Raw genomic sequence first — 24605 nt, forward strand, 5'->3', positions numbered from 1 at the left:
AACACATCATAGGTACAGGCTTTAGTCACCCATGCTTTTCTTCTCACTACAGAAACAAACTACGGTCTCAGCATACTCCTGTCTTGACCCTCTCCAGTCCATTCCCCCGAAAAAGCAAATAGTCTGTTATTGCTTCCACCATGCGACCAGCAGGTCCTTCATGCTTTATTGTCACCAGCTGAACGTTTTACTAGTTTTACTTGACCTACAGCAGTAGTGATTCTTTTGGGTCTTTCCTCTAACTACTCAAATTCATCAAGGATACTCTCTTGTAATTAACTATATTCAACTGATGAGGAAATGCTGAGTTCACATTGTGATACTTAGCTACGATTAGTCAGGATAAGCTGTACATGCTCTATGGGGACCTAGACTCAACTGAGTGGATGTAAAATGTGAAACTCACCCTCTGGCTCTCCCCCCCCCCCCCACTATGTACATCTGTGTATCTCAAGCATTTGTGAAAAGCACAGCCAGAAACCAGATTAGCTCTTCAAAATATGTGAATAATGAAAAAGATATATTAAGTTACCCCACAGGTTAACCCACGGAAGGATTATTCAAGTGAGCTCCTTTGTAAGAAAATCCCTACAGCAAGGCTTCTCATGTGATTCAGTTAGTTGTGCACCCAATTTCAATGTTATGCAAGAGTAAAATCTCATTTAATACAGTCAGCTACATAAGCAGCCTTCTTCTCATCACATCTTACTCTACGTCACTACCCCTTTGGTGATCTTGAGTATGAGATGATAATCTTGCTTGAGCAGTAAGTAGTTAATCTGGTTTTGGCCACAGAAAAAAATAGCTAAGAGGAACAGTTGGCAAGATCACTACTTCTGCATACTTTGAGTTCTAGCGTGGAGGTGGACTTAAAAAGAGCCTGGTTACAGACAGCTGGCCTTTTCCTTACAAAATACTGGAGCCAGAAGGCAGGGAGAGGAAGAATAAAATGCAAAATGAAAACGACAAATTCAAAATATTAAGAGCATCCTGCTGGAGAGAGCACAGCTTTAAGTATGTGCTTGCAGGATCTGAGGCTTCTCTGGGCAGGACTGTGGTGGAGACAGTGGGTATGGCCTATGGTAAGCCAGGCAGACACAGGCTTATCCTGAAGAACTGCAGTCTGTGAGAAAGCCCCACTGTTGGAACAGTTTGTGAAGAATTGTATCCCATGGGAGGGGAAAGTGTGAGGAGGAAGGAGCAGCAGTTTTCTGGTGTTATGGCATGACCAGCACCCCTATTCCCTTGCACTGCTTAGGATGAGAGGAAAAAAAGAGAAGCATTTGGAATGAAGAGTAATGTTAAGGGAAAAATGAGGGGAAGGGGAGAAGTTGGTATTGTCATCTTTGTTTCTCATCCTCCAACTCAATTTTTAATTGGCAATACATAAAATTGATTTTATCCAAGTTCAGTCTGTTTTGACTGTGACATTGTTAAAGGATCTGCCTGTCTTTAACTTGGCCCATGAGATTTTCCATCTTACTTCCTCTTTCTGTTTTGTTGAGAAGAGAGAGTGACAGAGCAGTTGGGTGGGTGTCTGGCAGCCAGCAGATGTAAACCCACCTCAAGCTGCTGTAAGTCAGCAAGTAAGTCAAACTTACAATCCACAGTTCACGTCAAGTGTTTGCCAGAAGAGAACTTCAGATCAGCTTCTACGTAAAGCTTGCAGACAAGCTTTTTGTACTGTAAGATCTTACAAGAAAATGACTTCATATTTTACTACATTTTCTATTTCCAAAATCTGACACAGGTAAGGATTTCCAAGACTTGTTTACTATCTATACATACATTATTTGCATAATTACAGAGAAGAATCATTTTCACATGGCAAAAATACAATATTAAAAATCTTACATATAAGAACAAGACAGCAACAAAATGCTGCTCCCAGAATTAACATCCAGTCTTTCTGTCACCAGTAAAGATGAAACTCCTTTAGGGAGAGTTGTTAAGGATGATGATATTAAAGGCCTTTTCTTTTTTTCCTTTCTTTTTTTTCCCCTAAAGGAAACATGCATTAAAAATAGTAATGTCTAAAACAACATTATTCAATTCTTAGTCATGCACCTGAAGACTTGGCTTTGAGCAATCATCAGAGGAATCCAGTTTCACAGAGGCACCGATGATGGAGTTTCTGAAAGCGTCCTCCGAGCTGCGATCCTCAGACACTTGGGGCAGCCTCCAGCCTTGAAACAGGCCTTGTGAAAGCATGCTTTGCATTCTGTTTATAAACACAAGCAGTTTAACAGTCAGGGGAAAAAATAAAAAATAAAAAGAATCAGTAGCTGCATTCCTTTAAGAATGTCCTGCCTAGTTCACCCAAGTGTAAAAGTAAACAGAAGCAGCATAAAACCAGGGCAACAATAACCACTGTAACAACTACGATGAAATGTTTTGGTAAGATTCCCAGGATTTACAATGAATGTTGGCAAAATGTGATATAGCAGCAGGACAGCACTGATCCAACCTCCCCCTGCAGCTGTAATTATGATCAGGCAAGTCCCAGTTTTCACTCTCTGAAATTCCTGGTGCAAGACAGCTACTACAGGCTGGTTCTCAAATATGCACACTATCCATGGTTTTCAAATACACACGCAAGTTCTTTCCCACAATAACAGTTGGAACAGCTTTACACGAGGAAGGAGGAAAAGTGTTTGCTTTGGAACATACCTGTGCACCTCTTGCATTTGGAAATCTGATATGCAAAGAGCAGATCTGCACTCTGACAGAATTCACAGATGAATCCCTTTGCTTGACAGAGCTACAAGAGTGGGAAGAAAGTTGGTTTACTTTTTAAGTTTAATCCAAGAAAAAAAAATAAATACTTGGGAATGTCAACAGGGTTATTCCTCACACCAAGGACCCAAGAGGACCAACTCTTTTTTACCTCACAGCCATCAACATGAGAGGTGGAGCTCTTCAGAATTTCTTTAAGAAGGGGCAGTAACTGCCCTCGTTTGATCTTCACCAGATCATCCAATGAGAAGAGATGCAGCTCCTCTGTCAGATGGCTGGGGACCCGTTCAAATTCTTTCAGTACACTGCAAAGAAAACCAAAAAATCCACATCAAGTTATAAAAGATGACTTTCAAGTATATTTTCAGAATAAGCCTCTTTCACTTCTCCAGTCACTCAGGGATCACACAAAGCAGATCCCTGCTAAATACTACCTCCTCCCCTCCCAATCCTAGATCACATTAACAAAAATTGAGGGTTTGGGACTTAGAATAAAATGTCTATTTTAAGTGTGCATTCGTTAGGCACACAGCAATATGCAGTTATCCCAGCAATCTTCAAATAATATATAAAGGAATCTGTCCTCCTTCAGCACGTAAAATCCCACACCACATCCAGTGCAATAAACCTGGCTTATTTATTTTTTGTTTGCGAATGAGGGTTTTTATACAATGTAGATCGCTACTAGGTGATCTGCACTTGTGCTAGGAACATGAACACCGAAAATACAACTATTACTTTTAAAATGTCCCACATATGGCCAATACAGAAGGTGCAGTGAAGATCTTAATGCTTATTTCCATAATCACAAAGTTGTGCAGAAGAAAGACATTAAAATATCTATTTCATTTTGATGAACAACACGCAACTGATGATTTTCTTAAAAAATCCATCTTGAAGCGATAACAAAACTTACTTTTAAAGCTTATTTTGCTCATGGCTGTTTTTAAAGATGTCAGCAATTCTGTGGTGATTTCATCACTCACGTGTCTAACCACTGTTTATGCCCTTAGTTTGGGAAGGCGTACACCAAATATCTTTAAGTTGCAGCAATAAGCAAGATGAGCTTTACGCCTTCTCAAATTCCAGCATTTCTCACATTGGATTACTACTTTCATTTTAACGTTTGGATACAACAAACTGAACTGAGCATATGACAGATTTCTAGAAGGAATCTTTAAACATGTACTGATCTCGTTTTTTTGCTTGTTGGTTTTTCAATATGACAAACAATCTCAGAGAGGAAGATAATATCTGGCCTTTTAGGAGCCAGTGACAAGCAACGACATACAAAGCAGGAACAAAAATACATACCTAGCAAAAATCTTTCAACTTGCACAACTAAATGTCTCAGGATTTCTGAGAAACAGAAAGCTACCACTTAAAAGCTGCTCTTCACTCAACATTTGCAGTGCAACAGAGGAAAGGAAGTTCTGTTATCAGATTTTTCTCTGATTATCAGATTAGCTCATTGAAAATTGCACTCAAATGTCTCTAGAGAAGACGACTCTACAACTATCATATGTATGTATGTTTTATAAGCTATTTTTCATGCATGATCATGGCCTGTACCTTTCACCAAACCTGCAGGTTTTCAAAAGCTTCTTTAAATGAAAAAGCTGTTCTTGTGCCTCCTACGAGACGAAAAGAAGAAACAAAACAATTTGTAAATGAAAGAGTATAACTTATAAGTAAGAAAAAACAGTCAGGAACTCATCAGTATATCATTCGTAATTGGAAAGAAGGAATTTCACACTCAGCACAAAATTTAACAAGTGGATTTTCTAATGCATAAAGGCACAAGGAATGCTGAGCCTACTTTTATTCGCTGACAAGAGAAACAATTCTTGGTACTGCCAATTGCTCTGCATCAGCTCACCAAGGTGCCAGATCCAAACCCATGTAATAACAAGCATCAGTCTCTTCAGACAAGAAGGCAGCTTGGAATTTCTGCAAAGCAGCCCTCCTTGTACCAAGTACAACCTTCAGATGAGTCAAGGGTGTTTTTCAAGCAGCTCATAAAATTATGGAGTCATTCAAAACTTCCGGAGCTCTCCAACAACCAATTGCCAAGCAGAAGCAGTTATTTACTGCAGAAGCCCAGCTATTCAGTGAACTGAAATCGATTAAGGAAATGCCTCCCAAAGATGGGGAGAAATGAAACTTCTGGCACAGATTGGAGACTTCTCCCTGCTCCCTCATTATCTGTGGGCAGAGAGGACAAGTCCCAAAAGTGGACATGAGACAAGCGTCAGTGCAGAAAACACAACTCAGCCTCCTTCCCCCCCACACACAGCAAAGGACAACCAGCTCTGAAGAGCTCTTCCCAAAAAGTCTCAGATCCACAACTTTAAAAACAAAAGAAAATCTGTGCCACTTACCCTCACTCTGTCCATTTCCTTAGATTTTGTATAGAGGGCTTTGTTGATAGACGACACGTTGAAAATCGGTTGCTGCCAGATGCTGTCCAGGAGGTGTTTGGAGAAGTTGCATACATAATATTTCTTGAAGTCCCACTTCATGAGTATTCGAGCAGGAATTGCAGACTGAGCGTAACTGTGGCAACAGTCACAAAAGTATTTCCCCAGGTAGTCGCAATAGCGGAGTCTCCTGATGTATTCTGCAGGAAAATAGATAGCAATGACACTGTGAATATTTAGGGGACGTACCTTTTGTCTGTATGCTTGTTCTGTCTCAATAGCTCATATCTAATGGAGTGAAGGGCAAGGAATTTCCTTGTATTTATTTATTCTCAAAGTGGAGGAGTTGTTATTGTGGTAAACGCATTCACGTGGTTCGTGTTTTGCATTAGAAGAAAGGTTTTCCTCATTTCAACATCTATCAAACAGAACTTACTGTATTCATCGCCATGAAGTCTTAGAGACTCCACTGTTATTTCACCCAACAAAACACAAACACCACCAAAAAACACAAATTCAAAAGAAAAAAAAAAAAAGAGCAGCAAAATACTTTCACTGAGCAGAAAAGCATACTGATCTTGGTGTTACATTTCTGTAGTATGTTTTTTTTTCCTATCTCTCTCAGCATCTCATGCTTGCTCAAGTTCTTGTGCCATCACAGATTCTTCATACTTTACAGGCCACCACAAATGCTGCTTTGTCAACTGACCCAGACCCTTCCAAGTGGTCCCGAAAGCCATTTCAAAGATTTCTTACATAAGGACTGGTTACCAGACCTGAAAATCACCATGCTGTCAAGCAGTTCTCACAAAGTACCACAAATACTCCTCAGACAAGTAGGATTTTGTGATCAAGATTAAAAAAAAAAAAAAAAAAAAACACCAAAAAAAAAACCAAAAAACAAACAAACAAAAAATGCTCAAAAGAACAAAGCTACACGTTTCAACAGCTTGCTTTTAGAGACTTCTGGAAATGTGTAAGTTGAAAAGAGAGAAAGAATTATTGAAAGAAACTCTTGTAAATTGTAGAAATAGTATTTTCCAGCCTGAAGGCTTAATTGTTTGTAGCTTTTCCTGTTTTGTTGTTGACTGTCACTAATTTTAACTATGCCTCACATGGACTTCAAGTATCAAGTATTCTATTCTGTCCACAATAACAAATTCTGAGCAGTGGGCTATACTGCCCCTTTTATTGTAGGCACAGCTCAGCTAGCTCAGACAGATTTTACAACTGTGCTGTATCTATGTTTATAAGTATTATAGCTTGATTATCACTTACAAATATATTTTTTTTCTTTTATCTTGTGATAATACTTACTGCTTTCTATTGGGGTTCCACAACCAACACATGTAAAGTTTTGGGCAGCAACCACTGCATCTCTCCTGCATACAGAGATAAATGGTTACACCTTCCACTATGAAATGCAGTTTTATTATCATTTTCCTCAACCTGCAAGACAGTTTTCCTGGACAGTTAATCTTTCTCTGAACACCTCCAGGGACAGTGACTTTACACCTCCCTGGGCAGCCTGTGCCAAAGCCTCACCACTCTTTCTGAGAAGAAATTCTTCCTAATACCCAACCTGAATGCCCCCCAGTACAACTGGAGACCATCACCTCTCATCCTACCACTGTTACCTGGGAACAGAGGCTGAACCCTACCTCACCATAACCTCCTTTCCAGGGAGTTGTTGGGAACAATGAGGTCCCCTCTAAGCCTTCACTTCTCCAGACTGAATCACCTCAACCCCTTAGCCCCTCCCCACAGGACTGTGTACTGCATACCCTTCGTGTAAAAGTGCCCACGTGTTAATCAAGGTGTGCCAACAGAGGGGAAACATATGCCATCTGCTTTCCAAAGCTGTTGACGGACACTGCAGAAAGCCATGCTATCCATGCAATAGCTCTAATCTTAGCTTCTATTAAATCACCCAGGCTCCTTCTGTTAATTTCAGCATGTTTTAGACAAGCTTCCATTGCTATACTGACAGTACTCACTTAATTAGACTTACTTGACTGAAGGGTGAATGCTAAATATAATCTGAGATCTTGGTGGGGACCAGCCAGAAGATTCTCTTAATTTGGACAGCAGCTTTATTTCTTCAGCCAGATTCAAACTGGACTCAAGCTCTCTTGGAATCTCTTCTTTCACAGACTATTGGGTAAAACAAACTCATGAAGATGAACAGCCATATGTTCATACCCAGACATACATTAAATGACAGAAGTCTTCTCGCTTTATATTTCAGGATTTTAAACTTTGGTTTTCACCTGCATGCAATGCCCACACTTACATTCCTTCACATCAATCCCAAGAGAAGGGCTTCCCACTACCCATAACAGGGAGAGAACTGCAGTGAGAAATTACTTGGGGAACCGAATAAAGAGCCTGCTGTTCTCAGCTCAGACTCACTTTCTGTTTAGATGAGCCCAGGCACCCAGACAGTTGCACTGCAGATTCTGTTTGCAACCAGTGTTTTCTGAAAGCTCTGCACAATTCCTGAGCTGTTGCTTCAGCAGAATTGCTGCCTGGTTCAAAGGACGATCTGAAAGTTAAGCAATAAAGACAGTGAAAAAATGGCAGCATGACACTGCTGCATGACTCCATTGCCTCTTCTGCATCCCTGAAGAGCTGTCTCCCATCCCTTCATTCCTATTCCCTTGCTTTGATACACCCAGGCCCTCGAAGAGCCACAGACACCACCCTCCAGCAAGACTCCAGGACCTGATGAATGCACTATGAAGCCAAGTACCACAGAAACATTGCTGTCAAGCAGCATTCCTTCCTCTTCCTTGGTGAGTACCTAACTTTCCACTCCCACACCTTTCCCTAACCCATCCTGAAGAGTCACCAGGCCCAGCAGAAAAGGTAGTGCCACTGCACTGGGCCTAAATGGCAAGGGTTATTACATTGAAATACAAAGCATTACCTTTCATTTGAGGTCACAGACAGATTTTCAAGGTGTTCAAGTTCTGTGGTAAAGGAGAAAACATTATCAAATTATCCATGAAACAAAGCTTCTGTTACTCAGCACTGTTTTATACCTATCTTCTCTTTTAATACAGGTGTCAAATACATTCATCTTTACAGCACCCTTGTTAGATGTGGGAAATAACCTAAGGTTGTAAAAAAGGCACAAGGAGCCTGATCTTCTGCAGAGCTATGACATAAATAAAAATAATAATAATCTGTTAACAGGAGATGGAAGATGGAAGTTAAACATTGCCCAGGCTGCTTGTAAGGGTTCATATTTCTGTATATGTAAAAACCAGAAGGCAAGCAGAGAAAAATTGGGTTCCCTGAAGAAGAGCAGAACACTGTAAATTAAAGGCACAGTGATAGTCTGCTCTAGTGCAAGATAAGAGGTAGAGCTGCCTAAAACCTAATCATTTTCTAGTTAAACTGATAACATAATGTCCTAAATTCTCCCAAATGATACTGCTACATCACATTCCACATTTGCTCACCCAAATTTGCTTTAAGCACAGCTGTAATCAAAGACATTTCATTTATAGAGAGGAAATCCTGCACCACTCAGGGGTTTCTGCATGTTTTCTACCAAGACTCACACCTACACAGCTCCTTCCATTTTGCCATTCAATCTCTGCACTTACTAAGTCAATAAATTTTCCAAGTGATGCAACATACTCAGTTGAACAATAAAGCTGTTTTTGCAATTAAAGTCTTACCAATAATGACATATTCATCCTCTGAGTCACTGTGGCAAGGAAGTCCAGTAGCCTCATGATGCAGAGGTAGATGTACTGAGGAGCTGCCCATCAGCAGGGCACAGCCTGCCCAGAACAAAGAAGGCACCAATAAAGCTATCCAACATCTACAGAGTAGTTGCAATTACACACACAGTTTTTCTTTGCTTCCCTAAACTTTAGCACACAGCCTCTATCTGCAGAACAACTTATAGATGCACAGAGTGGATTCTTGGAAGCTCGTCACATAGCATGTTTCCTGGCTTCTTAGGGAGAAGCTTCTTGAAACTAAAATAAAAGTTTTAACAGCAGCCTCTTCAGAGTGCACACCATTCATTTTCCCTAGAAGCTGTCATTTAGACTTAAGTTACACCCCTAAGTCTTGTATTACTCAAGAGATTTACATCTACTTAAAAATGCATGCGCTGACACGAGCATTACAGTGCCAGGAACACTTATCAACTTGCCTCAAACTAAACATACATGAATACTCAGGGCAATTTCACTCAAATCAATTGCATGGCCTGATCTGCAAACTGCAGAATTCAGCACAGAGCTATCCTTCAAATCCTGCAAATGAGGATTTAAGTACTGAGTGACTCAAAAAAGCTGGCAAGGGGATGTGGTTGCAAGCAATGCCCATGTTCATTTGGTACTTTCTTGCACAAGAATAAACAGCAATGGCTGTCAGACAAGGTTGCATTATAGACGAAGTAACTTGCCTTCATAACCGCTGTCTGTGGAGGCAACAGAAGAATCAGACTTCTTTTCTCCAGGATAAGAAGATAACTCTGAATCAGTGTGATAGCTGCCATCTGACCCGCTCGTTTCATCCATACCCCAAAACTCTGCTTGCTGGCTTAGGATATTACACTTCATCTTTTCCAGGGATGCTATAATCATATCCGCAACAAAGAAGTGGGCGTTCTCCTGGACACAAGATAGGAACACTCATAGTGTGCTGTATATTCAGTATTCACTTAAGGGAACATTAAACATGTCATTTTCCACATGCTTTTCCTATTCAAGAAATGAAAACGCACAGCTCTTTCACCTTTCATTCACACACTCAAAAAAACCACCCCAAGGGCAATTTGGAGACAATACTCAAAAGGCAACTGCCCAGATAATTGTCTCAGCCTTGATTAAAATACACAATTTACTTTTATCTTGCCCATCTTTAGATAAAAAGAAACTTGATTACATGCCTAACTGATTAATACGTAGGCATTTTTTGGGCTTCTAGTTACACTGCATTTTTTAATATACAAACATTAATCCATGCAGTGTATTTAATTTCAAGTCATGGCACCACTGCCAATTGAGTACAAGCAGTTTTGCACGCATGCTAATGTGCATGAAGCCAGAAGGGATAGGCTATAAAACAGACTGCAGGTTCCCAGATCTGATGGGTGGTGTGGAAGCTCAGCATACCCTCCCTCTCTCCCCTCTACTGTGTGTACTTGCACTGTTCAAAATGAAACCTCTCAGCTCTCATGGCAGTACCTAAAGGGAGAGATGCTGAGTGCAGAATAATTCAAATTTTCTTGGAGTGACTTAAGATCAGGGAATTGTACCACTTGAGTCAGTATTCATGACAACTCCTACAAGCATGAAGAAAGGCACTGGCACTTAAAAATCTTATAGAGCACAGCAGACCTCTCCATTGCATTCTTGTTGTCCAGAGCCAAATTCTTTCTTCTTGTCCACATTAATCTCAGAAGTCTCTGTAGGTATAAAGAAACTTCCATCTTTCACCTAGTGCTGATTAATATCGCTTGCTTAGTTCTCCAGAGTCAACTTCCAGTGAATCTCAGGACATGCCATTAACAAAGGAAATGGCAATGAATGCACTTCTTCCTTTTAGGAAGAAAAGAGGCTGTTGTGAAGATCCAAAAGCTGCTGCACACATTGGTTAACCCCAGGCTAGTGGAAGAGCATAGCATACCAGCACGTCCTGCTGACAGAAGCAGTTAGGAGTTTATCTGAGAGCAATTGTGAAGCAATACAGACTCTGGTGCTCCTATACCCAGCAGGACTATCAGCTTTCAGCTCTGCCTGCTGCTAGGGTCTGTCACCTTGGGAAGGAGCTCAGCTTCCCATTTCTCTTCCCTCCCACTCACATCACAGTGGGATGTTTTCCTACATCATCTGGCCCATGTCCCTCCTGGCACAGGACTACAACACTCAGACTTCTGACACTCTGTGTGCCTTAGTGGGTTTTTAAATCTGCTCCCTTGCCTCCTGGTGACAGAGCAAATTATTTTGGCGTTGGTACCCACACTGCAGGTAGAGAAATATACCACCTCCCTTCTGAAGTACCTTTTTGCAAAAAGCAACATGTAAAGCTAGATCACAAACCTATTTTTCATTTGTTTGTTTTTTTTTCTTTTACATTCTCTCCTTTAAATGTACCTTAGGGACTCTGAGAGCTTCAAATCAAATGCAGAACTTACCATTCCAGTAAAACCCATGCTGAACACAAAGATTATTTCTTGGGCCCAGGACATGGGATTAAATACATTTCTATTGTCCAGGAAAATCAACTTTTCTAGGCTACAACTAGAATTACTGTAATTACACTACAGTTAATTGTACACACTATCCTCTCTTCTCAAGTGTTTCCCATTTCCAATTTTTGGAAAAGATCAGGAACTTATTTACCACACAGAGTTAAGTGCTACAGCACTATCTTGTCATCTTTATCCTTGTTTATAGGTTCAATTGGGCTGCCAAGCTTAAACTACTGCAGATGTTGCAGTTACAGTGCACATTACTCATTTTATTATTCTTTTATAGGAATCACTCATGCTCTTCATAAGGAAAGAAGAGAAAACGGGCTCTTCCCACCTCCTGACAGTAAAACCATGTGTAAATCCCACCCATATGCATGTGGCTCCAAAAAATTCACTGTGACATGCTCTAGTATAGTTACTCTAAAGTTACAGAAGAGTAAATCAACCTCGACCCTGTGGAATTTCATTAGGAAAACATATTGGTGCTAGGTGGATGGTTGGACTGGCTGATCTTAGAGGCCTTTTCCAACCTCAATGACTATGATTCTATATTTCTTGGCCCTTCCTAAGCAGGTAGGCCAGTGCAGATATCCTCCAGAAGCCACTTCCAACCTCAATTCTTCAGTGATTCTGTGAAAATGACGGAACAAAAAGTTCTAAAATATAACTATTATCTTAAAATAATGTAGAAAATTTAATTATGATAAACCAAATGAAGATATGGGCATTTTAAGTCTGTAGGTTGATTCACAATGGGAAGGAAGAAAACACAGAATTTGTAAAGATTAGGAAAAAAAGAACTTTCTGATAACTAAACTCAACCAGACAGTATAGTCTCCACAGAGGCAACAGCAACTGACAGCAGTTAGTGAGAAATGCCTTATGTCATGTGGTTTCATCCCTATAAAAATGGAAAATATCATTATTAGAATATATTTTTGCTGTTCTCACCTTCTCCACGTCTTCTGGAAGCACGAAGATGTCCTGCAATGTACGATTCAAGGGTACTGCACTTATGTTCAAAAGGGAAGCAGAACCTGCGGTATAACAAGAACTTTATTAGTAATAATAAGTCATCAATATCTGATGAATCTTTGTCCAGACTTACAGCACTCATTCAATCATTGCTGGTCTTGTGCAACTACAGCAGTTTGGGGGAAATTCTGTCTTTATGTTACCATATCCTTCCTTGAAGGATATGCTCCCTTGAGTACTTGAAGGGAGCATACAGGAGAGGGAATGGCTGTTTACAAGGGTGGACAGTGATAGGACGAGGGGGAATGGTTTTAAACTGAGACAGGGGAGGTTTAGGTTAGATATTAGGAGGAAGTTTTTCATACACACTAGAACAGGTTGCCCAAGGAGGCTGTGGATGCCCCATCCCTGCAGGCATTCAAGGCCAGGCTGGATGTGGCTCTGGGCAGCCTGGTCTGCTGGTTGGCAACCCTGCACATAGCAGGGGGTTGAAAGTGGATGATCATTGTGGTTCTTTTCAACCCAGGCCATTCTATGATTCTATGAAAAAAACCTGATCTCTTACCATTAAGAACTTTCCACCATTCCCTAAAAGTAGGCATATCTTTATCTGCAGACTTACAACGTAACAAGGACTGCTTTATGTATAAATGAATGTAGTCACAATCTTCTTTCCCAAAACAGTGAGGGTGTCAAGTCATACCTTAATGTTTTATATTCAAATCACTCACTGATGGCATATCAAACTTGCTAGAATGGTGGTGAACATTATACTTATTTCCTGAAGCTGTATGCACTAAGGAGGGACAAAAGGAAATAATGGAGGGGCTGATGATCTGATTCTTCAGAACAGTTTTAATCACTGAAGCAAACTCAATACCTAATCAGGTTATTGCCATACCTATTCTGTGTTCATATTTCTGGAAAAGAAGTACCTGAGGGCTAAAGACCCTATAGTTTGATAAAACCCTTGTTAAAATGTTCTTATAAGTTATAATAAGAAATATTCTCCTACTTAAAATCAAGCAGAAACAAGGAAACAGAAATTTTTTTATCTTTACTTATGATTTATGTATAATTGCGAAATCTAATGGAGCTTTCTCTCTTGCTTATGTTATTCACCCTTCTTCCACCTTTTAAGAGTGTAAAGCAGAAAAACAATTCTGGTTTCACAATCTAATATACAATTTACTTCTGTTTTGTATGAAAATGCAGTTCTGCATGACGACTGGTGCCACACAGACATAGGGGGAAAAGGGAACACACGGGTCTCTCTGAAACCATGGAAGAGCTCCAGCATGTCACATGTTACTAAAGCTGCCCAGGAATGTAAGCAAGGGTAAAATTAAGAGTTAAAGGGTTTTGTTTTTTTTCTGCTTCAGAGAAATGAAGAAGTTGTGAGAATGAATTTTCAACAAGATCTAAAAAAGCAGACAAAAAAGGTTTCAGGGACAGACAAAAATCTAAAAGAATAGGGAATCTCAACAGGAGTCATAATGACACTTATGTTTTCCTCAGAAGATTTACCAGTAGAAATTACTCTGCTTCCCTCATTTCTCTATAGAGGAGGATGCCATGTCCATGCTGAGGCAAATGTAGTTGGGATGAGAACTGTAAGAGCAGGCAGAAAACTGGATAAAGACCCATTATAAGGAATGCATATTTTGTAAAAGCACTTAAAACACAAAATACATCACTACAGACAGGTTTTCATAGAATCAAAGAATGGCCTGGGTTGAAAAGGACCACGATGATCATCTTGTTTCAACCCCCCTTCTATGTGCAGGGTCACCAACCACCAGACCAGGCTGCCCAGAGCCACATTCAACACTGAATCAACTTGTACTATCACACTTAACTGAACAATTACTACTGTGAAACTTTTTATTCTGTTTCCAAGAAGCTGTGTGCCAAATGGAGGATGTCATAGAGAATTGCAGCAGACTTCTGGACTCATGAAACAACTAAGTGAGCAGCACAGAAATCGTGCAAGGCAAAGCTCCTTCCCAGACAAAGGCATGGGGAGAGAGCTTTGTGCCAGCTCTGTATTCCAGCAGCACGGAGAGTCTACAGGGAAGGATTCCAGTGCATCCAACATCAGGATTCACTCTGGGTCTGATTCAAAGTAACATGGTTGCCTTCTGTCCCTGAGCACCATCCAATGTCTGGAGGCTGCTAAGGTTGTGGAAGGAGTGCTTACAGCCACAGAAGGAAATGACCTTGGCATACCCGATGATTAAATGCAGGAACAAGTCTCCTGAAATGCCTGTGACACAGCAGCCTCAACAAATCTGTCACACACTCCCCATTAGCACCAGGAAGCCTTTCCAGAAGGTCTCATGGGGCCACTGCATAACAGCCCTTAAAAGTGTGAAAATGGGACAAGTCTTAGCAGGAGTCCTACAGGATCAGCAGAAGGAGCTGCCTTGTTAAATCCCACTGAAAAAAATAAAATATTTATTCTGATTTAAATCATTTTCTTGAGTATCCCCCACCTGTTCTCCAATAAGAAACAAAAGTGAGAATCCACCACCTTCAAAAAAACAATCAAAAAGGCCAACAGCAGGAGCCTTTTGTGACATTCCTGCCCTCAAATTAAGCACTTCTTTTTCAGTTTACCATTCTTTTTCCTGTCTTCATAGTCCTGACTATCATAAAAGGAAAAAAAAATTAAACCACATCACACTTCACAATCTCTATACCCCCATTCTGGAAAACCCAGAAGTGATTTAAACAGCCAGAAGCAATAGTGAAAGATGAAATCTGTACTGAACAGAAGCCTAGGATTGATGCAGAGCCTGCCTTATTGCACAGCATTGTGGATTATATGTTAGTAAACTAATGCCACGCTTCTTCAGCCACCTGTCTGCTGTGTTCCTATATTCCCTCTGCACAGAAGCAGGAGCATGACTGACCCAACAGAAACCTGTGACACGTCCCACCTGTGCCAAAAACCTGAGTCACACGCAACTTACTCTCATACACGTGCCCTGTGGTCCCTGATGACATTTGGAGCCTTGGCTGTTTCCCAGACTGAGCTCCAGAAACCAGCATGACTGGCTGAACCCAGCTCCCAGCACAGGGTGTGGTTTCCTTCTCCCTGCTTCTACCTGGCATGCTTCAAACACTTTGTGCCTGGGTCAGCTAACAAAATACCCAACGGAAGCAAACAACCAGCATCTCCGCCGTCCTGACTGTTGACAGCAGCCTGTGTCAGATGGCAAAGCTCCGACTATTAAAGGCTCCCATTCCTGCAGAGGGGAATTTGAGGCATCACTGCCAGCTCGAGTCCTGAGAGGTGCCTTCAGCAAACAGCTAGGAAGCATCAGACCTTGGAAACAGAGCTTAACAGAGAGTCACCTCCAGGCCTTTGCTTTTTTAATAGAACACAAAGGTAGGCTGACTGCTCCTTCCCATTTTTCCTCTTTCCAGCAGAAAAAAAATAATAACCAGGTTTCAGTTGCACCATCCTTCTGGGATTCAGCATCTAGTGAAGTTGAGTTCCGTGACACTGCAGGAACAGAAAGAGGCCCAACACAATTCATTAGCAGCCATCAGTCTGCAGAACAGACATCCATATGGGCTGGTAAGAAGTAGAGAGAATCTGATCTGGGTCTGGAGAGGTTTTGAGACAGCCGTACAATGGCTTGGGTTGGAAAGGACCTCAAGGATCACGAAGCTCCAACCCTCTGCCACATGCAGGGCTGCCAGCTGCTAGACCAAGTACTAAACCAGGCTGCCCAGGGCCCCATCCAACCTGGCCTTGAACGCCTCCAGGGATGGGGCATCCACAGCTTCTCTGGGCAGCCTGTTCCAGCACCTCACCACTCTCTCTGTAAAGAACTTCCCCCTGACATCCAACCTAAATCTTCCCTTCCTCAACTTAAAACCATTTCCCCTTGTCCTGCTGTTATCTACCCTTTCAAAGAGTTGATTCCCCTCCTGTTTGTAGGCTCCCTTTAGGTACTGAAAGGCTGCAATGAGGTCACCCCGCAGCCTTCTTTTCTCCAGGCTGAACAAGCCCAGCTCCCTCAGCCTGTCTTCGTAGGAGAGGTGCTCCAGTCCCCTGATCATCTTTGTGGCTCTCCTCTGGACCCTCTCTAACAGCTCCCTGTCTTTCTTGTACTGGTGTCTCCAGACCTGGACACAGTACTCCACATGGGTCCTCACAAGAGCAGAGCAGAGGGGGACAATGACCTCCCTGTTCCTGTTGCCCACTCCTCTTCCGATGGAGCCCAGGATACCATTTGCTTTCTGAGCTGCATACATTTACATCATATTTCCATTCCTAGCACAAAGATTTCAAAACAATAAGGAACCTATGAAATGTAGTTACCTGTTTGACTGAATGGCTCCAACTGGGAAGACGTACTGGGAGAACTGCTGTCAGCATTGCTGACTTTTGCAGGCTCTGAAGCAGCAGGGTATTTAAATAGATTTGTTGGCTTACTAACAGTTGAATCCGGAGGAAGCCTTGTTAAAGCCAAGTCTTGTTCAGAGAAAATATTTGGGCATTCTTTTTCAGGATGCACAACAGCTGAAGTGACAATGCCTCCCGTTAACGTCACTTGTGTAAAGCAGTCTCGCTTCAAAGGGGATATGTCTGAAAGAGTGAAACCATTCAGGGAGGAAGTAGCAGGATCCTTGTCAGAATAACATGGATGAAAGAAAGTATCCAGGGCAGGTCCAGAGGAATCACAGTTTGTATTGTCCCAGCAGGCTCGGTGCCGTGTAAACCTAACGTCTGTCTGTGTGCAGGCAGTGCTGTGATGTGCAGAATCACTGTCAGTGTCGTCATCGTTCTCCCCATCGCTGCTTTCCTCCCATCGCTCCAGGTCACTGTCAGGGTGCTCAGCTCCCTGCATGCTGGTGTGCTCTGACAGCACAGAGGGCTTCAGACCAGATGCGCTTAGAACAGACACCAAAATGTCTTTGATAGCTTCAGCACTATCTGGGTATGATGCCAAATTTCCAGCATGTCCAATTACAGCTGGCCTGGAGTATTCATCTGTTTAAACAAAGAAGGGAAAGATACTTAGGGGATGATAATAAAAAGAAGTTAATTTACAACATGAATAAAATGCATGTTATTTTCAGCATGAGTGAGAAGAAAGGGAAGAACTGAATACACACACCACTGCGTCCTGCTTCAAGGATTTCCCTTTAAGCAACCAGGAAGCAATTCTATCATTGATAAGGCCAAGTCATAAACCAACAGCAAAGAATGCTTCTTCTAGCCAAACATCAGTTAAGACTTTAATGGTGGCCAATTGTCAGCATGCTCAGAAACATCCTAGCTCTGCAAGCCTCGATGAGGTACAGATAGGTAACTTAAAGCCCTGCTACAGACTGTTTTCATGGTTTGGATCTATTGCCAGTAAACAGAAAGTCACATTACAGCAAGACACATGCAGAATCAGTACAATGACAAGAAAAAGACACGCACAGCTAGTAATAAAAGGTCACGTGCTTGCATGTTTCAGTTTAGTCAGACACTCCTCCATCAAAAAGGCTAAAGTAACCTTCAGTCCATTACGCAGAAGTGGCAACATTTACAGGAAATCAGTTCTGTCACAGTGAGCTCATAGGAATGCCTTTGCGTGCAATGGCCCTACGTGACTACTGCAAAACTGGAGATTAACAAAAAAATTGGAAAGCTGTGTTGAGTGGCAACAGAAGTGTGACATAGGAGGGTGCGTTGCTATCAGCAGATATTCAAGAATAAACTGAACCTGAATCCTACACCTTCCACAAAAAGCTCCATAGGAACTGCCATCATCTCGGAACGGAGCGATTAGACACAAAGTCTGTGCTCTTCAGAAGAAACTATCAACCACACCACGACAAAGCTAACAACTGTCTCCTTCGGGGAAGATAAGGCTGTTGTAAAATTCTAAGAATAGGTACAATCAAAGGGATTCATTTCCAGGGCAAAGAGTTGTTAGTTAGGACCACAAGGAATGTCAAACCCCACTAGTGAAAAAAGCAGTAAAGCTTGCAGACTGCAGACTTTGCCCAGACGTTGTTCTCCTTGGGCATATCTCAATGGAAAACAACAAACCTCCCCATGAATAACTCCCCTGGAAACCAGCGTGCGCTCAAACTGCTCCTTAGATAAGAAAGTTTAGTGATGAAGGGATCCAAAACAAAACATGCAGTCTGGAAAAGCAAGTCCACAAACAGCAACCCCTCCTCAAGAAAGAAACTGAAAAAATTAACTATTAGGAACATCATGATCAAACTGCGCTATGGGAGCTCCTGCATAGCTGTCCTTGTGAAGCCATGCTTTAACATTGGTTGAGATCAGCCACTAGGAACAAAGCTCTTGTAAAAATAGCACCAAAACAGCATTTTTTGTTGACTGCATTTACAAAGTAGACCGTGCTAGAAGCACTTTGACAACACAGCCAGCCATGGTATAGTTGAAGAGCAGGAATGGGAAAATGAAACCTAGCTGATTTTTAAACAAGTATATTTTGATCTTTTAAGGAAAAAAAGTATAATTTTGATAACTATCAGGGGTTTCAATTGTACAGGAATACTGTAACCTGAGCTGAAAACTTGTTTTCTGTGCAAGACACAACACTTAGTCTATCTACACTGTCTCCAATTCTGCTATGCTCTCCTACTACAAAGGCCATTCTGACAGCTTTCCTATTCACTCCTCAGCATCACAGAGAAGAAATCGTACTACTGTGCTGACTTTATCTGTTAAATACATGTTCTTAGGTGATTCAAGGAAAAGCAGATTTTTAAAATGTAATACAGGTTTCTGCGCTGTCAAGCCTGGAGGAAAAAAAAAACAGACCAGAAAACACCAGCAACACATCTTAAGTTACTTCCAGAAATAGCTTGGTTCCAATTAAAAATATCTCAATTTTGTAACTGATAGTCATGTGAGTAATTATGGTAATACAAAAACCTAAGAAATGACTCCTTCCAAACTGTACAATGCACTTTGATGTTGTTCCATGTTAAAAACCAATTAGCAGTGTTCTATCTCCAACAAGGCTGTAGTTGTTTAGCTCACACCAAGATCAACAGCTTTTACCAGCACTACAAATACCAGTCAAGTTCCCTAGGAGGCATCTTGGAATGAATTAACATACCTGAGAGAACTGAAATTTGAGGTGTTGGAGCAAGACAGCTAATCCTCACTGAGAGATTTGAAGAAAATGCCGACTCTGTAAAATCCGCCTTTAGGCTTTCATCACTTAACTAGGACAAGAACACACAGAAAAACTGGTTATAGGACAGCAGTAATCCTGTAGTGACATCTCAGCCCCACCATCAGGGGACAAGGAGCTGTGCTAAGGCCGCTGCTTGTCTGGCAGTCTTACCAAGTGCATGCTCTGCATAAAGATCACTGTCATCTTAACTCTATGTTTTGCACATTACACTTTGCCACTTCGCAAAGCAGGTGATTTTCAGTGCCCAAGTCTGAAGGCCAGGTTGGATGGGGCCCTGGGCAGCCTGATCTAGTATTAAATGTGGAGTTTGGTGGCTTTGCTCTTGGGGGAGAGGGAGGAAAGGGGAGGGGATAGCTGGACATTTGTGATCCTTGAGGTCTCTTCCAACCTGGACCATTCTGTGAAGCCTAGAGTTCTAAATAATTACAAAATAACAAGATAGAAAAATAAGACCAAGTCTCTAAAGAGAAAAACTTCTTTCTTCTCTCACCTGTTTTATTTCTATTTTTTTCTTGGAAGAGATTACCACTACCTGGAGTTCAAGGAGCTGCAGTGAATAGCTGGAAGGAAAGGCCTGTATACGAAGCCCTGACCTCCAGGCTGTCTGATCACCCAGCAGTATCAATTGACATCAAACGTGCTCACACACCCATGGCGGCCTAATTTGTTATACCGTTATCATACGGAGTTGACGTCAGCAAGGTGGTTGCACAAAGCAAATGACACAACAGGATAATACTTGACCCAGCATACTGCAGGCCAGTTTAAGCTGGCAAAAAAATTTGAACTGATTGAGCAGATTTATAGCAGATAAGCGCTTCGCTTTGTGTGGTCATGGCATTTCCAATTTCCATTTCAATCTTCAGATTTAATCATACTGACAAACCAGCATGATCTGAATCAGGGCAAGCAGTTTAGCACAGGTACCGAGGGAAGGAAGATACACTAAAATACTTTCACAAGGAAGCAAGGTACACCTGGACCGTCAAAGCAACAGGTCTCCTGCTTAAAACTGCAAATTCACAGAATCACAGAATCACACAGAATCACAGAATCTACCGGGGTGGAAGGGACCTCAAGGATCATGTAGTTCCAAACCCCCTGCCTAGCAGGCCCACCAAACGTACACATTCAGATCAGGTTGCCCAGGACCCCGTCCAACCTGGCCTTGAACACGTCCAAGGACGGGGCATCCACAACCTCCCTGGGCAGCCCGTTCCAGGGTCTAACTACTCTCCTTGTGAAGAACTTCCCCCTAACATCCAACCTAAATCTTCCCTCCTTCAACTTGGATCCATATTCCTTGTAAGGGTCACGCATTAACCTCTCCTTCCTCCTTTGTAGAATGGCTAAGGTTGGAAGGGACCTTAAAGCCCATCCAGTTCCAATCCCCTGCTGTGGGCAGGGCAGCTAGCCACTAGATCAAGCTGTCCAGGGTCTCATTCTTATCCAATCTGACCCTGAGGATGCCTGGTTCTGAAGTACATACTGTATCACAGTTAGATGCCTCCACGCAGGAGCGTCTCAAGGACCATATATGGGATCACTGTGATCCCATACAAAGAGAAAGGAACAAGAAGGGTAGCTGCCCTCTGCCAGCCCACGTTTCCTTTTTCGTGGTCCTGTGGGAGAGTGAGGTGATCTAGATGTCAGATTTAGCCCAGATACCCTCAGACTCATGGAAAGCAGAAGTTTCCAAACTACAAACCGCAAAGCATTTCCCTTTCAATAGAAGAATAACGCTTCAGAGCAAGCATGCTGAATTGCAAATATTCAGTGTCAGCACTTAGAAAAATAATCTGTTTGGTATCTGATTGGGCCTTTATTTTTTCCTTTCTAAAAGAGACAAAACATTGTGCAAGCAAACTTTACACATATATTACTGATAACACTTGATAAAATACTTCTTCCAATATTGCCTTCCAGTATTTAAAGGGAGTTTATCAACACGAGGGAAATCAACTTTTTACATGGGTAGATAGCAATAGGACAAGGGGGAATGGTTTTAAGCTAAAAAGAGGGGAAATTTAGATCAGGGGGATGTTTTTTACTGAGAGAATGGTGAAGTGCTGGAACAGGCTGTCCAGAGATGCTGTGGATGCCCCATCCCTGGGTTAAGGCCAGGCTGGATGGGGCCCTGGGCAGCCTGGTTTAGTACTTGGTCTAGCAGCTGGCAGCCCTGCCTGTGACAGGGAGGTTAGAACTTGATGCTCCCTGAGGTCCTTTCCAACCCAAGCCATTGTACGGTTCTTACAGGAACTCATTTGAAAATAATAATAGTAATGGAAAAAAAAAATACAGAATTTTTTAAAAATAAACCACACTTTTTCACCCGGTCAGATTGTAAAGCCAGCAGCTAAGTGGCTCTGTGACAGCAGACTGAACACACAGATATTATGGGCAGGCATGAACTGCCGAGTTTCAAGATTTTATCTCCGCAAAACAAAACGAATCCCTCCCATCTCTTAGCTCACATCACAAACAACCGGCGTTCTGAGAATACTGATCAAAGATTGCCATTTTCTTCCAGGATGCTGCGACTTCAGCTATGCCACAGAAAAAGCTCTTTCTACTCAACTACCAAACAGCAACAAGTAATTGGGGAACACTCCGAAGAAAACAAGCCAACAGAGCTGCACGTAGTGAACCACATTCTCCATAACATAAAGCAGTCGGGCTTTTCCTCCCACCTCCTCAATATCGGGAACGCGTTAGAATTCAGCCCTGCTTTTAAAACCTCGGTATTCAGCCCAGCCGAAAGCCACGCTGGCGATGAAGCCCCGCCGCAGCCTCCCCTCCTCACCTTTCCGGAGCCGCGCTGCCTGAATGCTCCCAGCCACTGCAAGGACAGACACGACGGGGACACGTTCATCGTTGTCGCCGTACCCCGAAACAACGGGGCACTGAGGTCGGGCGGCCCCCCGAGCCCCCTCCAGGCCCCGCTCCCCACCTGCCGCCGCAGCTCCGGGCAGCTCAGCCCGCCGGGGCAGCCCGCACTGCCGCTGCCGCCTCCCGGCCTTCGGAAGGCGGGAGGGACGCTGGAGAGGGGGCGGCGCTGAAGGCGGAATGCCCGCCTCCGTGCCCGGCGGGGTGCTGAGGACGAGGGGAAGCAAACCTGTGGAAAAATAGGGGGAAATAAAACAAATCTTGTTGCCTTCGGGTTGTTTGTTTGTTTGTTTGTTTGTTTCCGAGTCGTTGCCGAGGTTGACCGAAATAAAAGAGAAAATGAAGCGAAATAAAATAAATCCCTGCCAGTGAGATATCAGTGAATGAAAGGAAGCGGTCTGCCGGCCACGGCTCTTCCTCCCGCAGACAGAGCAGCCGGCAGCACCAATGCAGCTCCCTGTGGTCTGAATGCCTGTCCTGCTGCACGATTTGGGGGAAAAATAAAAACAAACAACCCAAGACATTGCCCTGAATGTGAAGAGATGTCAATGGGGTGTGAATGAGGAGTGCTGGCTGAGGAGGAATGAAGGACGCAGGCAGCGGGACACCCCTCACACCTCTGGGGGGGAGAGTTTATCGCACCTGATAGGTTGCTGAGAAAGACAGTTATCCTTTTGCGTTGCAAAAGGGTCGAGGCATCTGCCAGGCGCTGAGTCTTAGGAGGCTCAAAGCTAGCAAACTGCAGCGCCTAGTCGCCACTTTAGGCTAGAAACAAAGCTGAGCTCTCTTTGGGGATCTCAGAAATTGCTGATTGCCCATTAAAAAAAAAAAAAAAAAAAAAAAAAGTGAAAACCATGCACAGGAGCTTAGGAAATAGCAAAGCATGAGGAAGTAGAAAGGACACAGAGTCCAGATTATGCCATACAGGAATAACTAGAAGCACCAAGCAAAAATGCAAAACAGAGCTGCAGCTGAAAATGTGAGCTTCCAGAAGCGCTGGAGTCACTGCCGGCCTTTTGATATTGTAGTGGCATGATTCAGGCACAGATTTTGACTTGGCCAGCAAATAGTGCAGTGGATTCAGATTGTGTAAACATAGGTTTCACTGCTGGCCAGGCTGCACAGCTGTTGTCTGAACTTGGTCTTTGTGTTACCCAGTGCTGCGTATTTCAAATTCCCAGCTATAAAATGGTAATTTCATACCATTATGTATAAAAATAAATGCTGCTTTTCAGTCCACTTCCAGGCAGGGGAGAGCAGTTAGTAAGGAAAAAGCTACAGACGTACTCCTAGTTCTGCTAGATTTCTTATTGAAACCTGGCAAAAATCAGCTGGAAAAGGGCAAATGTCACATTGAGTAACATGGTTAGTGGGCATGGTGGTGATGGGCTGATGGTTGGACTAGATGATCTTAGTGGTTTATCCAACCTCGATTCTCTGATTCTCTGATTCTATAGTACGTACTGCATTCCACTAAAGTTTTCCAAAATCCCTGCATGAAAAGCAGTACACCACTGCAGAATGGTAAATACGTCTGAAAGTTTTATTTCAGAATATTATATACATATATTTCAGAAATTGCCTTATATCCTTTTTGTGGGCGTCACCAACAGAAACATTAAAAAACTTGGCAGATGCAGAATCACATGGAAAAAGAGGAAGGAAGTGCCAGCCTCTTTTTAAAGCTGATGGGGAGGGGGGCAACTCAGCAAGGGCCAGGGCACAGCACATGAACATCTTGCCCTAATGCCAGAACAACTCAACATTGGATTAGAAACAGGCAAAAACAAGCTAAACAGCGCATATAGCAAAATAAGGAGTCTGCCTGAAACCCTCAAAAAACACTCACTGACAATGGAAAAATGAATTAGGGAGGAGACCGTGGATTAAGAGCTCATATGAATGTTATTTTACAGAGGAATCTTCGTACTTCCCACAACATTTAACAGGCACGGAAGTTGATGGCTTGTAAACTTCAGAATACATAGCTCAGTGAGACAGAAAGATGCAGTGTGGGGAACTGAAAGCCAACATCCATGATCTTTCCAGTAGTGCTTAGCTAAGTGCATTCAAGGCGTTGCTCCTGACAGGAGTTTAAGACAGTGCTGGTTCCACAATGTTTGTACTGAACTGTACGAAGTGAGCAGAATTGCTTTTTAAAACAGGGAAAGGTGC

General features: G+C 42.5%; 1 protein-coding gene across 1 annotated transcript; it reads right to left on the bottom strand.

Annotated features, from left to right (window-relative positions):
- Positions 1–1751: 1751 nt before the first annotated feature.
- RUBCNL (rubicon like autophagy enhancer) lies at positions 1752–22657 on the bottom strand. The gene is made up of 15 exons (XM_052664567.1): positions 22348–22657; positions 19464–19572; positions 16691–17362; positions 12331–12416; positions 9586–9793; positions 8846–8950; positions 8086–8128; positions 7569–7701; positions 7168–7310; positions 6474–6538; positions 5118–5356; positions 4309–4370; positions 2888–3041; positions 2671–2761; positions 1752–2221 (listed from the first exon to the last, which is right to left on the bottom strand). Exons 1-15 carry the CDS (start codon positions 22414–22416, stop codon positions 2109–2111), a joined length of 2292 nt encoding a protein of 763 aa, XP_052520527.1. The 5' UTR covers positions 22417–22657; the 3' UTR covers positions 1752–2108.
- Positions 22658–24605: the final 1948 nt, after the last annotated feature.

The sequence above is a fragment of the Tympanuchus pallidicinctus genome, unplaced genomic scaffold (genome assembly GCF_026119805.1).
Source record: "Tympanuchus pallidicinctus isolate F22 unplaced genomic scaffold, pur_lepc_1.0 scaffold6, whole genome shotgun sequence".
Taxonomy (NCBI): domain Eukaryota; kingdom Metazoa; phylum Chordata; class Aves; order Galliformes; family Phasianidae; genus Tympanuchus; species Tympanuchus pallidicinctus.

Bases quoted from the DNA above. Each gene is read 5' to 3' on its own strand.
- RUBCNL (XM_052664567.1), bottom strand. From the start codon at position 22,416: ATGAACGTGTCCCCGTCGTGTCTGTCCTTGCAGTGGCTGGGAGCATTC. The intron at 8,129-8,845 runs GTAAGACTTTAA...CCTTTACCACAG, and splicing joins GGATGAATATGTCATTATTG to AACTTGAACACCTTGAAAAT. The intron at 7,702-8,085 runs GTAATGCTTTGT...CTTAACTTTCAG, and splicing joins TCTGTGACCTCAAATGAAAG to ATCGTCCTTTGAACCAGGCA.